Source organism: Trichoderma reesei (genome assembly GCF_000167675.1).
Source record: "Trichoderma reesei QM6a unplaced genomic scaffold TRIREscaffold_25, whole genome shotgun sequence".
In the NCBI taxonomy this organism is placed as follows: domain Eukaryota; kingdom Fungi; phylum Ascomycota; class Sordariomycetes; order Hypocreales; family Hypocreaceae; genus Trichoderma; species Trichoderma reesei.
The window spans coordinates 226,467-239,836 of NW_006711172.1; the positions used below are offsets into that span (position 1 = coordinate 226,467).

At 55.1% G+C, this 13,370-nt stretch overlaps 4 protein-coding genes across 4 annotated transcripts; 2 read left to right on the forward strand and 2 right to left on the reverse strand.

The window, feature by feature from the left end:
* Positions 1-172: 172 nt before the first annotated feature.
* On the reverse strand, positions 173-1,638 carry TRIREDRAFT_81511 (uncharacterized protein; the record flags this gene model as incomplete). Its single annotated transcript, XM_006968729.1, has 4 exons — positions 173-363; positions 450-812; positions 869-1,465; positions 1,545-1,638. The coding sequence occupies 4 exons, from the start codon at positions 1,633-1,635 to the stop codon at positions 173-175; spliced, it is 1,242 nt and encodes a 413-aa protein (XP_006968791.1).
* Positions 1,639-4,070: 2,432 nt separating this feature from the next.
* TRIREDRAFT_68587 (uncharacterized protein) lies at positions 4,071-4,988 on the forward strand (the record flags this gene model as incomplete). The annotated part of the gene is made up of 2 exons (XM_006968668.1): positions 4,071-4,477; positions 4,604-4,988. Coding segments are annotated over 2 exons (792 nt in total), but the record flags the coding sequence as incomplete, so codon positions are not given.
* Positions 4,989-5,744: 756 nt separating this feature from the next.
* Positions 5,745-7,310, reverse strand: TRIREDRAFT_68470 (glycosyltransferase family 4; the record flags this gene model as incomplete). The annotated part of the gene is made up of 1 exon (XM_006968730.1): positions 5,745-7,310. The coding sequence occupies one exon, from the start codon at positions 7,308-7,310 to the stop codon at positions 5,745-5,747; it is 1,566 nt and encodes a 521-aa protein (XP_006968792.1).
* Positions 7,311-10,779: 3,469 nt separating this feature from the next.
* Positions 10,780-13,222, forward strand: TRIREDRAFT_123705 (uncharacterized protein). Its single transcript, XM_006968669.1, has 3 exons — positions 10,780-11,017; positions 11,259-11,725; positions 11,820-13,222. Exons 1-3 carry the CDS (start codon positions 10,891-10,893, stop codon positions 13,089-13,091), a joined length of 1,866 nt encoding a protein of 621 aa, XP_006968731.1. The 5' UTR covers positions 10,780-10,890; the 3' UTR covers positions 13,092-13,222.
* The last annotated feature ends 148 nt before the right edge of the window (positions 13,223-13,370 follow it).

Below are 13,370 nucleotides of genomic sequence, written 5' to 3' on the forward strand. Positions count from 1 at the left end.
AGCCTTGTTGCCGTCATCACGGTAAAGACCAGGCTCTGTCACGTCACCGGAAATAATTGCAGCTGAGCTGAAGGATAGAGCTTGGCATTCGACTTGCTCCAACATGTCATTGGCATTGTCAATCGCTGTCAAAGCAGCATATCGAGCTTAGCACCGCTTCATCTTGGTGCCGTTACACGCTGGAAACCGGACACGATCCGAGGTCTCGCTTCTTTGGTTCGGCCTCGAGAGAAATGTCAAAGTCGAAAATGTCCATGGGAATCCCCAGTGTTGTGCAGACGTTCGGAATGTCCACGATCCCCGCAATTGACCCCTTGATGGGGGCGCACGATAAGAGGAGGTACAGTTGCTCTCCAGAATATCCTGTGCCATATTATGATGATGTTGTCAGTAGCTATATCATATATGGAGACCGATGTTGTGTAAAGGCAAGGTTCCCAATGACGTACCGAACTGTTTGAGATACTCAATGGCGCGAAGACATGCCTGCCGGTAAGCCACCGTTGCATCCATAAAGTGCTGCTTGCCATGCTCATCTACCGAGAATCCTTCAAATGTCAGATACCGTCCGGGGCCAAAATTGGGGGCTACATCGCCCGGTCGAAAGACGGGGCTCTTGATGGCTCGCGACTTGACGCCGTTCTTGATGAGATCAAATCTGATCGTGATGGTCCCTGCTATCTCAATCGCACCGCAAAAGCTAATCTCTCCGTCGCCTTGGCTGAAGTGGAGGTCACCGACTGAGAATTTGGCCCCCTCGACGTGCACTGGAAGATATGTCGTCGATCCTCTCGAGATGTTGTTGATGTCCACTTGATGGCTGTTAGAGAGCATCACACATATTCTGCTGTTTCTCTCAGCTACATACCGTTTCCTCCGTGCTCCGGCCGCCCAGGAATAGTCCTGGCCCCCTCACGGGCAATCTTTGCTCTGAGATCCCCGGTAGCCTGTCCAGCATGTGCATTCGTCACAAACGGCGGTTGTGCGACCACCTTATTAGGATGGCTGTGGACACACGAGGAGATGAGGTCAGCCTCGCGACGATTCCACTCAGACAAAACTTCATGAGATGGTGCGCAGCCAAGGATTCCGGGGTGAATCAGGCCGGCAAATCGCACTCCAGGGATGTGTCGGCTTGTGCAATAGATGCCGTCAAAATCCCAGATGGCCTTGGCAGCCTTGGGATAGTGATCCTCAAGGAACCCTCCACCGTTGTGGCGATCAAAGATTCCCGTGAAACCCCATGGTGCGTCTTCAAACGGTTGGACATCCGTGATGTTGACCACCAACAGATCCCCTGGTTCGGCGCCCTGAATCTCGAATGGACCGGTCAAGTAATGAATCTTGCTCAAGTCTACCGTGCGTACATCCTCGGCGCTATCGTTGTTGCCAATTTGACCGCCGGTCCAGTCGACGCATTCAATCTTGACAGTCTCTCCAGGCTTGATCGTCCCAATTGTAGGGACTATCGACGAGTTAGCATGCCTTAATGGTAAGCCATCCTCTGGCTCCATACCAGCCAATGGACGTGGTTGGGAACTGACTGTCTGGGTGCCATCGGTTATGCAAAGCTGGTTGCTCTGCAGCTGGAGTCTCTAGAGAGACGGTCTGCGCGATTCGAATCTTGCCCGGCATGATGTCCTGATCTGGTTGGTGATACGACTTGAAATGGTCTCAATGGTTTGAGTCGATCTGGATGCTACTTGTGGCAGATATATGTGTAGAACTTGTGGGATTCTGCAATGCAACGCTCGTGCAGAGGCTGATGACTGGTCGCTGGTAGCCGGGTGCTGTTTGGCTGTATGTATTTGCATGGTGACTATCGCCGTCACCAGGTATATCCGTATCAACAGGCATCATCCAGATGCGCATCCCCCGCCATGATAAGCGATCGTCCCCGCGTTTCCAGCCGTTATCACATCGTCTTCACCTTCGGATTCAATCCTCCTCGGACGTCCATCGGAATGATTGTCGTGCCGAGGGATTCCGTTGCTGCTCATCCGCTCGTATCGGGCTCGTGAGATAGACGTGGGATGGAGGGTGTCATAGCAGCCTGTTTTCGGATCTCCCGTCTCCGTCGACAAACTTGGCGCTGATTGTATGCCAATCAAGAGTCGCTTCTCCGCATCACAATCGCGGGGAAGGATGAATGACAGATGGTGAGAAGGCTGTTGGTGGTGGTTAATGTGAGTATGGCAAAGAGGATCGATACTGTGGGGAGGGATTATCGCTAGGTTGGAATTGGTGAGAGCATGAGATAGACACAGTGTGTTTACAGTATGCAGATAACAGCTGCTAGATTGGGAAGTGATGCTATCGCGGGTGAAAGGGAAGCCGCCATGGCCGCAGCTGCCGCAACTGTACGAGTCGCTGATAGCAGATAAGGACAAGCTGACGAGCAGCTGCTTAGTTCGTTCTATGACCTGAATCTCGCGGAAACATCACCAGCAACTGGCAACTCTTTCGGCTTCACACGAGATACTGCAGCAGCTGCGAAAAGTCCGACTGCCTGACACCACCAATCCGAGGCCGTCGCGGGGGGGGGCGGAGGCGCCAAGCCGCGAATTTACAGGGCATCGCGTCGGAGATTTGGTTTGAGCTCCTGGCCTGAGACGTTACATGGCAACGCCAGACATGATGCGATGTGAGCAGCAGAAATCTGATGTGAAACTGAAGATGAAGAGAAAAACACGACAGTTGCGAAACTACGAAGTCGAGGTCACTCCAGGTCGGCGAGGCTGCCACAGACACAAAATGTCCGCAAGAGATATCACCATCATCGATCGCATCGCCTGCATCTCGTCCTACCGCAGCAGTCGAGCACATCGAGCAGCAGATCATCAGTGTCGCGCATGATACCGTACAGCGAATGGCTACGAATCTCACGCTGACGAGGGAGGGAAATCTCTTGGGTCCTTCTCCGACCCAGCAATCGAAAGCCAATTGTTCCCTTGCCCAGGGACTCGAGCGCCTAACAGGCAAGATGAAGCCGTCCGACTGGCTGCGCAGCCCGAAACCCCCACCAGCCCGAGGCGGTGCCACTCCTCCCAAACAGCCAGCGTAACATTAGCAGCGCTAGCGAAACCAGGCGACTGCTCAAGCTGGGCAACCGAAAGGAATGCATGAACCGTCGTATTGGCTCGGCCGACAGGGCACCGGGATATGGAGCTCGAGATGGAACACCACACAAGACACCGCTCGACGCCTCCCGCGAGTCCCGCGCGTCTCCTGTCTGTACGAAGCTGGAGCAGTAGTGCTGCTCTTAACAGAGGCAACATCCCTGGTGGTCAGGCCCCTGAACGTTCTCTAACGCCGCCTAGAAACCCACCTGCGACGACCGGGGCGAGTGGACGTCGCCTTGGCTTCGTGACTTACCGTCAAGAGCTGTGAAAAGCTGTTGCGCCTGTTGCGATGGCCTGATCAAGGCCGTCGACAAGGGGAAAGAAGGGAGCTGTGAAGCTAATCCTCTGATGGATCTGTGTCGAGTCGGATCTGAGAAGTATCTTAAGCGAGGCCTTTCGTTTCACGCCTCAACCGTGCATCTCGGCCGTCTCCTCTCTCTTTCTTCTTCCTTTGCTCATATATCCTGTTCCGTTTGTTTAGTTTCTTTTGCTGTTTGTCAACTTGCTTGGACGAGCTCAAACGAAGCGACAAACGAGTCACTTTCTCTTCTATTCGCCGCTGGACGGGACCACCTTCTAATAATACAGCATTTTTTCTTTTTGCTGTTCTTTCTGTCGTTTCAGTTTCGCTTGTTTGCCTCGCACAGCTTGCTCTGGAAGCAACCACTCACAGGCCATCGATCTCGTCTTCAAAATCCATCATAAACCTCCAGAACCCCCCCTTTCAAGATGTTCTCGAGACTCACGCTGGCGGCAACTCTTCTCGCCACCACCGCGCTCGCTCAGAACGCACTCCACGCCGGCTCTGTTCTCCGCACCGACGATGTCCTTTCAAAGCCCTACGCTTCACTCCTCAGCTTCTCAGAAGAAAGCGCAGCTGTAGCCCGTGACTTGGACGCAAGAGCTGCAGCAAACTCCAGCATACCATCCGACGTCAAACTGCTGCCCAACGGATCGCTGGATTTCTCCGCTTGGAACAACCTCACAGATGTGGCGTGTAAGCAACGCCTGTCAACCATCACCCGCACATCGAACCCCTCGGGAGACTGCATTTGCTACAACCTACCCATGCTGGACGTCACCACCGGCATGTTCGAGGCCGATCTGCGGCTGTATCGCATCTCGGCCCCCAGAGACGACTTTGTCGGGGTGCCGCCGAGTGAGATCCAGGTCGGCGTGGTATATAAGGGCGCCAGCGTGACGCCCATGAAGCCGGCGGACGCAAATTCTGGGTCAAGCCCGTCTGTCAACGTCACCAAGAGAGCCGATGTCCAATCCAGCTCCCCGACTCTGCTGCAGTCGTACATGCTGGTTGGCCAAATTGACAAGGACCGCATGAAAACCAACTTGTCAATGTAAGTCTTGAACTCCCCTCTCAATATATATGCCTACACATTGTGTCATACGTGTCTGCACAACTCGACATGCAATCCACACATCATCAAACTCATCAAGTAAATCATGGTACTAACACTCAGTAGCGCCGACCTCGAGGCCCTCGTCCTCCCAACCCTCACCCTCTCCGCCGAAACCCCCAACGGCCGCATCAGCTCCAACGTCTCCCTCAACGAAGCCGTCTTCCTCGTCGGCGTCTTCTCCACGGACGTCGTCCTCTCCGACTTTGCCGCCGCCCAGCTCGCCGTCACGCAGCAGCACGACGCCCTCAAGAACGGCACCGTCGCCTTCATCCTGCCCGGCGTCAACATCCTCATCTTCCCCGTCGGCCTCATCATCACCTCCGTCTGGCTGGCCATTGGGCTCGCGGCGTACGGCTTCGGGACGTATGAGCGCATCCAGCATGTTGCGGCTTATAAGCGTAGAGCTATGCATGCTTCGAGGGATCCGGCTGCTTACCGGACTTTTTAAAAAGTTTGCGCACCCGCTTGGAAGGATGGCGATGAAGGATGAGATTCCTGGTGAGGTTTTTTGGTTAGTCTGAGCGTTATTTCTTTGGGATAAAAAGATTGGGATTTACGGGTGAGAATGGTAATGATTCCCCAGGCGTACTTGGCAATTTTACACTATATATCTTTTTACTATTACCTCACATATGCGCTCCATATAACATGGCATTTTTTTCAAAAGAAAAAAGCTTCACAATCAAAAGATTCAGGAGTCGAATAACGGCGTTAAGCAAGGGCACAACTCATTAGTACTCAGTGAGAACTGTATATGTATACATGATATCTAATGAAGATCTAGCTATATAGTCTAAGGAAAGTGAAAGTCAACCTCATAGGGTATATCCAGCAGGCGTTCATCGCTCGCCCAATACTCGAACAAAAAGAAACAAGAGATGCAAAGAGGGCGAGAAAAGGTAGTAAGAGGAAAGCCATGGATCCATCCTCGCCACAAGTCATGTATCCGTCGCATATCTGGAAAATCACTCCATAACAAATGAAAGTCTATATCTAACACAAATCGTGTGTTACGATAAAGGAAAAGGGAGGGACAAGCAGGGGAGAATGAAGAAGAAGAAAAGACATATGAAAGATGAGATATCGCAGTAGTCTCGCATGCAACGCGCCCTAAACACCGGCGCCAGTCCACCCAAGTCCATAAACCTCAAAACCTACCAAATCCCAAAGCGAAATTATCACACATCCTACCATGACTGACAACTCAATTCGCAGGCGCAGACTTGCGAATCCGGCCTTTGGCCCATAGCAAGCCTTCAGAGAAAACAACATACGCACCAGTAACGACCCAGAAGCTCAGAATGACGCCCAGGCCGCCCATCAGCCTGGCATCAACGACGCCGCGCGTGACAGTCTCCCGGAGAGCATTGTTCATCATGAGCCAGCCGTACACAGGCACCAGCTGCTGGGCGGTCGTTGTCACGGCCTTGGCAGGTTGCGGCTTGAAGCCTTGCTCCCTCTCGCGCTGGGCAATGGTGTCGGCCATGCGCCAGGCAACCTTGTTGTTGATCTTGTCCCAGGTGGCTTCGCAAGCAGCGAGACGGGCATCCTTGGCCATCTTGAAGCGCAGCTGGTGATCCTCGGCAAGCCGGACGGCCTTGGCGACGAATCCGTCCAGGTCATCAGGGGGGATCAAGTAGCCCGTCTTGCCATCGGCCACGATATCCGAAGGACCGCCTTCGTCGCGAGCAACCACGGGGACACCGCTGGCCATGGACTCGAGCACAACCAGGCCGAATGTTTCCGTGACGGAGCAGTGCAAGAAGACATCGCCGCTGGCGTAGTACGTCGCGAGGTCCTCGCCGACCTTGAAGCCGGCAAAGCTGACGGTGGCTTTTTCCCTGAGAGGGTCGAAAAGCTCTTGGACCTCCTTTTCGACATCCGGGTTTCGATTCCCTCCGACAATTACCATCTTGAAGGCAAGGCCCCTGGCGTCTAGCTCTTTCGCCACCTTGGCCAGGAAGTCGAAGCCCTTTTCCCCTGCAATTCGCGAGACTGTGACAAAGATGATTTCTCCATTGGGCGCAATCTCCTTTCGGAGGGCCTCGCTCCGGCGGCTCGGGTTGAACATGGTTGTGTTGACGCCTCTCGTTAGGATCTCGAGCTTGCTAGGCTGAACTCTTTGGCCTTCCAAATACCGCCTGACGAATCGGGACGGGTAGAAGATGGTCTTGATGGATGAGTGTCTGAACAGGTAGCTCTGCACGGCGTCAAAGGCAAAGACGGCCGCGTAGCTGAGAGGCGCAGGGAATAGAATCGAGCAGTAGCCCGCCAGATCAGTCTGAAAATTGCATATGATGGGAATCTGCTTCTCTTTGGGCTGCTGTCTCAGCTGCAGCATGACTTGGAAGCCCAGACTAGCCGGGGAAGCGAGGTAGATGAGGTCCGGCGGCGCATCGCTGCCAAAGGTGCGAGCGTAGAGCGTCGAGTTGCGGACGGGATAGACAATCGACAGCTCCGGGTTGAACGGTAAGGGGTAGCCCGTGAGGCGGACCTCGGGCTGCTTATCCACAGGAGAGAGGCTGGGAGACGGAGGAGGCGAAAAGGTGTTGTGGTTGGTGTGGTTGTGAGGAGCGACCACTGCAACCTGGACGCCGTGGTCGCGCAGGTGGTTGACCAGCATGAGGGTTGTCCGGCTCACTCCGTTGACGGGGCCAAAGGACTCGGTGCAGAGGAGGATGCGCTTCCCCTTGAGGGCGACTGGGAACTCTGATAGATCATGCTCTGGATACTGTGCCTGTTCGGACGCAGCGAGCGACGTTGACGCCATGATGGCTCTGTGTAAGAGAAGAGGAGACGTAGGGAGAGCAATAGGGAGGTGAATAGGTAGTGACGGCTCTGCTTCTAGGGAGAGGATTATAGGTGATGAGGTGGAAGCAGATGGATGCCTACGAGGGATACCACGAATGAAATATACACACAACGGTCACAGGGCGAGTGAGCTTGCTTTTTGTCTTGCCCCCCCAGAGGCCTCAAGTAGGACGGCCGGCGAGGTCTGGACAGGGCAAGTTCCAGTCCCACGTGGATCGGCCTGATATGTTGCGCATGACGGGAGTGGCTTCGGGGTCAAGGGAAGCTGCAATAGGACGGCGCGGGAGTGGGCACGAGGAACGGGCTGTGGACGCAGTTTGTCGAGACGGAGGGACGACTAGTGAAAGCGTGGGGAGAGGAGAGGAGAGAGAGAGCCAGAGCCAGAGTCAGAGTCAGAGAGGCAGATCCTTGTGTGATTCTTGCCCTACCTACCTTAGATCTTGATATGGCATGGGCCAGCCATCATGTGGCGAGGTAAGCGCGCTGCCAGTTCCTCATGCCTTGGGGCGCTTTGGCAGCCTTTGGTCTCCCCTTTTCTATATACAATCTTAGTATATACCTACCTACCTATTCGTTGTCTACTGGGTAAGGCTGATCCTGATGCCGCAGTAGATGCCTATTGGTGAGGCAGCGGCCCAGTAGTTGTGCAGAGGCGAACTACATCCTCATCCTCATCGTCAGCTGTGTATAGTAGGTTGCATCTTTTTGCAACTCTCAGGTGTACTCGAACACAGGCAGTCTGCCCCATGTTCCGTTCTTGTGGCCCATACCATAACCGGCATCTCCTGTGAAGGATCATCGTACATGTGTAATAGCACTCTTCCCACTTCTGCAAGTCAGAGACAAGCATCAACAAGCGGGATATTCGCGAGATCTCCCGCAGCGTCCAGATGGACGAATCAGCGACGGCAGAGCAGCCACATTGCTAGCGCTGACCAATGGAAGGGCGGCTGAAGGACGGTGCGATTTCCAACTGCTGTGGCGGGCTTAAACATGATGGAACTACGAATGACAGCCTTGGGGACGGCCCTCGTGTCTTGTCTGGTTGGCCATGGGCGAGTCTGATGCAACAGAACAGGTTGTGGGAAATCGAGGGCTTTTGAGAGTCTTGGAGATAGAGGCGTTCAAAGATGTATCACGTGTGATGCCTTGTATGTACAAGTGACTGGCGTCTCTGAATCAGCGAAAACTGGTGAGGCGAGCCACGAGAGGGTTTGGACGCGGGATGGAGTGCAGCATGTACAGTACGATTCTCGTGCCGCGCATGGGGTGCATTGATTGATGGACTAGTAGAGCCTGAGATTCTCTGGGGGTTCTGGTCTTCATTTCTGGCCTAGCATGTGATTGCTGATGAGCTCTGACCTTTGCTGATAACGGCTTCGTCGAGGCAGATTGCTACCTGCTAACCTAGAACGAGGAGGGTGTAGCGTTTGATGGATTATTAGGTAGGCAAGCACCTCTATGTACCTGGCATCAAGGTGTAGACGGCAATCATAGAATAACAAAAGAAAAGGCTCTTGATGCTCGATATTCGTCTTGGAGATGGCGAGAGTTCTGCTTCATTTGACAACTCCGTATGATTCAATTGTCTTGGGAGATAGTGTATGGCGGAGCAGCTTTTGGTAAGACAACGTGTTTTACAAGCTTCACGCCTTGTAGCTTGTGTGAGACACTGACTTGCGACAGCCCAACAGGCTGCTGGAAACGAGAAAAGGCCGGAATTTCTCGCATCTCAGCTTGACAGAGTCGTGTCGCGTGAGCCCTGTAGCTGCGGTGCTACTAAGGTAGCGGTAATGGGCGCGTTCGCGCTCCTCCATATCATGGCATGGGTATGGACATGCAATCTTCAAGGCGCGCACGGTCGTTGCGCTTGATAGGCGTAACCGGTACGGGGAGGCAACAGGGGTCCTACACGATGGTGTGGGTATGTAATATCGGACGGGATGCGGGTACGCAGCTATTACTCCCGGTGCGTGTGCTTCGTACAGGTGATTACTCGTGCGAGTTCTCACAGAAACCATCTTGATGCTCTCCTCTGTCTGGCGCTGGTAGGCTGCCAGGCCTCGTCGCGAGATGGAGTGGCAGTCTTGCTTAAAAGAAGCATGTGCCCTTGTCGTCGTCGCACCTGTGCAGCCTTGTCATGCCGAGCGACCCTCCATAATGAGCTCCCTGAGCCACAATCATCCGAAAGCGCGCAAGCCTGAAAGCGGCAACGCAGGAACCACGTGTGTATCCGCGGTGCGTGGGCCGGGTTTATTGGCGGGCAGGCAGATTGGTTCGGATGAGGCTTTGGCAGCTGGTCATCGGTCGCGAGGCGACAGGATGTTGACTGGTGATGAAATCGCTGGCAAAGTCAAGAAGGATGAAGCTGGAGGAGGAAGAGGTGGTTTGGCGTGATGGAGAGATGCATACACGTACATGTACGGATAACACGTTGAAAGCAGAATCGTTGGTTGAGGCTGCTTGATCCGGGGCTTGGCAGTATACTCACCGCTTTTGTGTGGCATCACGGATATTTTTGGACGCCGGTTCCTGATGCGCACCTCGTACCTCGTACTTGTACCTGGAATGACAGACAGCCACCACGCAACGCAGCAGCCAACAGCCACCAGCAGTTCGTACTCGTAATGCTCTACTACTACCTTAGTACTACATACCGCGGAACCGGGTACCAGCTTGGCCACCTTGTTCTCGTAATCCAGCTCGACGCCTTCAGCCTATTGCGTCGCCCAGTTCGGGGTTGAGTGGCTTGCCCCTCCGTATTGCCTAGCGCGACGGCGTCCCTGAAGGATCCGGACACGGCGGGGACGAATTTGCACATGCTTGACGCACCCGGAAGTGGTTACGTGTGAGCGCCTGATTTGCAAAACCCGCAGTGACGATGCGCTGAGTGGTGGATGATCTTGGCATCGCTCTGTGCTGGCATTTGATGCTTTGGCGACTACTATATCTAAGTGACTTGAGTTGATACGGAGTACGGTTCCAATTGCATTCACATGTCACGGATGGTCCGATTGCGTTAGCATCAGGGGTCTTGGGCTCGAGTTCATCACCACCATCTGATCATCACATCGACCCCTCCAAAGAGATAAAAAGTCTAACGACGCTAGGTAACCAGTCCTTCTACAGTATGTACTAAGACTCTACAGGGGCTCGTACAGGGCTCATACAGGGCACTTATAGGGCACTTACGGGACCCTCCTCAGGGGGTCCACGCCCATCGATAACGGCCTGCTACCAGATCGGACCTAGCGGTGCGTGCGAGTCCTGCTCTGCTGATTAATTCGCACCCAACATGGCCCGACTATTGCCTTTCCCGCCAAGCCGCGACTTTGCGATCCCCAACTCCTTTTCTTCTGCTTTTTATTAGTGCCAGCATTGTGTCTTCGTTTATATCTCGCACAACCAAAGCCAGACGGTTCCCGGGCTCGATCCATATACCCTCATTCAAGGATCCCCATTCCCCTCGTTGAAGCCATTGCCTGCGTTTCTTTCGTCTCTTCCCTTCCTTTGGCCCTTTGATCCACCAAGCATACACCATGGCCTCCCTTACCGATGCGGTCGTCGACTCGGTCAAGTCCCTGAGCCTCAATGGCTCCGCAAAGGAAGTCAACGGCGACAAGATTGCCATTCGCAACATCTGCTGCGTCGGCGCTGGCTATGTCGGTGAGTCACCCCTGCGCCTTGCCTCGCCTCTTGTCCATGTGCCTTCGGCTGTCTAGGTGGACGGAGCCTTGCGAGTCTTGTATGTCGACCGCCTTGGTCACTCCGCCGGGCGAGCAGAGGACACGTCGTGGCCGGCCGGCTCTGCACAACTCTGCCGAGATGCCAGTTCATTCATCTGTTCATTTATTGCACGGTCATGTCCCCTGAACTGCCCTCTGTACTAACAGGCCGCGCTCAACAGGTGGCCCGACTGCCGCGGTCATTGCCTTCCAGAACCCGCACATCAAGGTCACCGTTGTCGACCGAGACGTGACCCGTATCCGCCGATGGAACTCGCGCCATCCCCCCATCTACGAGCCCGGCCTGCACGACATCGTCCGCATTGCCCGTGATGGCGGCCGCGAGACGAGCATCTCGGGTGAGCCCAGCGAGGGAACCGCCTCCGAGAAGGGCGACGTCAAGGTGGCTCGCCGCGAGGGCAACCTCTTCTTCAGCACCGACGTCGCTGGCCACATCGCCGAGGCCGACATGGTCCTCGTGGCTGTCAACACCCCTACCAAGGAGCGCGGTGTTGGTGCCGGCAGCGCAACTGACATGACTGCCTTTGAGGCCGTCACTGGCTTTGTGGCCCAGTATGCGCGCGAGGGTGCTATCATCGTCGAGAAGAGCACTGTTCCTTGCCGAACCGCACAGCTGGTAGCCGACACGGTAAGCAGCAGCAGCAGCAAAATCCGTCTCTCACGGCTCAGTGGCCTAGAGGCTTTGTCATGATATGATGCTGATGTCCGTTGTTCGTTTATAGCTCGCCATGCACCGTCCTGGCGTCCATTTCGAAATCCTGTCCAACCCCGAGTTCTTGGCCGCAGGTACCGCCGTCAACGACCTCCTCTACCCCGACCGAATCCTCATCGGCTCTGCCCCCACCCCCTCTGGCAAGCGAGCCGCCGAGGCCCTGCTCGAGGTCTATGCCGCTTGGGTTCCTCGTGACCGTATCCTGACCACCAACGTGTGGTCCTCTGAGCTCGCCAAGCTGGTCGCCAACTCCATGCTGGCCCAGCGAATCTCCAGCATCAACTCCATCTCCGCCGTCTGCGAGCAGACTGGCGCTGATGTCGACGAGGTCGCCCGCGCCATCGGTGTCGACCCCCGTATCGGCAACAAGTTCCTCATGGCCGGCATTGGCTTCGGCGGAAGCTGCTTCAAGAAGGATGTCCTCAACCTCGTCTACCTGGCCGATACCATGGGCCTGCCAGAAGTCGGCGAGTACTGGAGACAGGTCGTCAAGATGAACGAGTACGCTCGTGATCGCTTCACCAACCGTGTCATCAAGTGCCTCAACAACACCCTTGTCGGCAAGAAGGTCACCATCCTGGGCTATGCCTTCAAGAAGAACACCTCCGATACCCGCGAGGCTCCTGCTCTGGAGATGATAAAGACGCTGCTGGAGGAGCGTCCCCGCGAGATTGCCGTCTTCGACCCCTGCTGCAACCCATTCGTCGTCAAGAACGAGATCAAGGCCCTCCTCGGCCCCGAAGTCGCAGCCAGCGTCCACGTGTACGGCAATGCCTACGACGCCTGCAAGGACAGCACGGCGGTCGTCATCGCCACCGAGTTTGACGAGTTCCGCAACCAGCCTGTCGCCGTTCCCGTTCCCGCCCCTGTGGACCAGGTCGTGCCCAAGATGCTGGGCCGCAAGCCCAACCCCAAGTCCGACCCCAGACCGTTCAAGGAGGCGACCCCCACCGAGAACGACCTGTTGGCGCTGCACAAGCACCTGGTGCAGCGCGACGGCCAGACCTCTGACGATCCTCTGGATCGATTCAACGTCGAGCCCGACTGCCCCGAGGACTGCCCCGACTGCATCCAGGCTCGCGAGAGCAAGGACAACGGCTTTGCCACCGGCATGGGCAGCGCCGAGGAGTACAAGCCCAAGGAGCGCCTGGACTGGGTGCGCATTGCCGATACCATGGCCAAGCCCCGATGGGTGTTTGACGGCCGTGGTGTCATTGACTCCCGCGAAATGGTGAAGCTGGGAGTTCGCGTCGAGAGCGTCGGCCGCCAGCACCGATTCTAAGGGTGTTGTGATAGCACGGTGACGGGTTTTTCTTTTTGTTAAAGGGTGGCGCTGCGACTCTTTGGCTACTCCTTTTTTCTTTACTGAGGCTGTGCAGCGGGCCTAGAACAAAACTACCTTGTATTTGTTTTTTAATAAACATTGGGATGACATTGTACGGCGGCAGATGTGAGACACACTGCATGACATGGGAAGGGATATGCGTTGCTGGCTTTGGTGGCCAATTTGGGAAGAGAAAAGGAATTATTGATACGGCCACCAGACACGGTTGTGACTTGG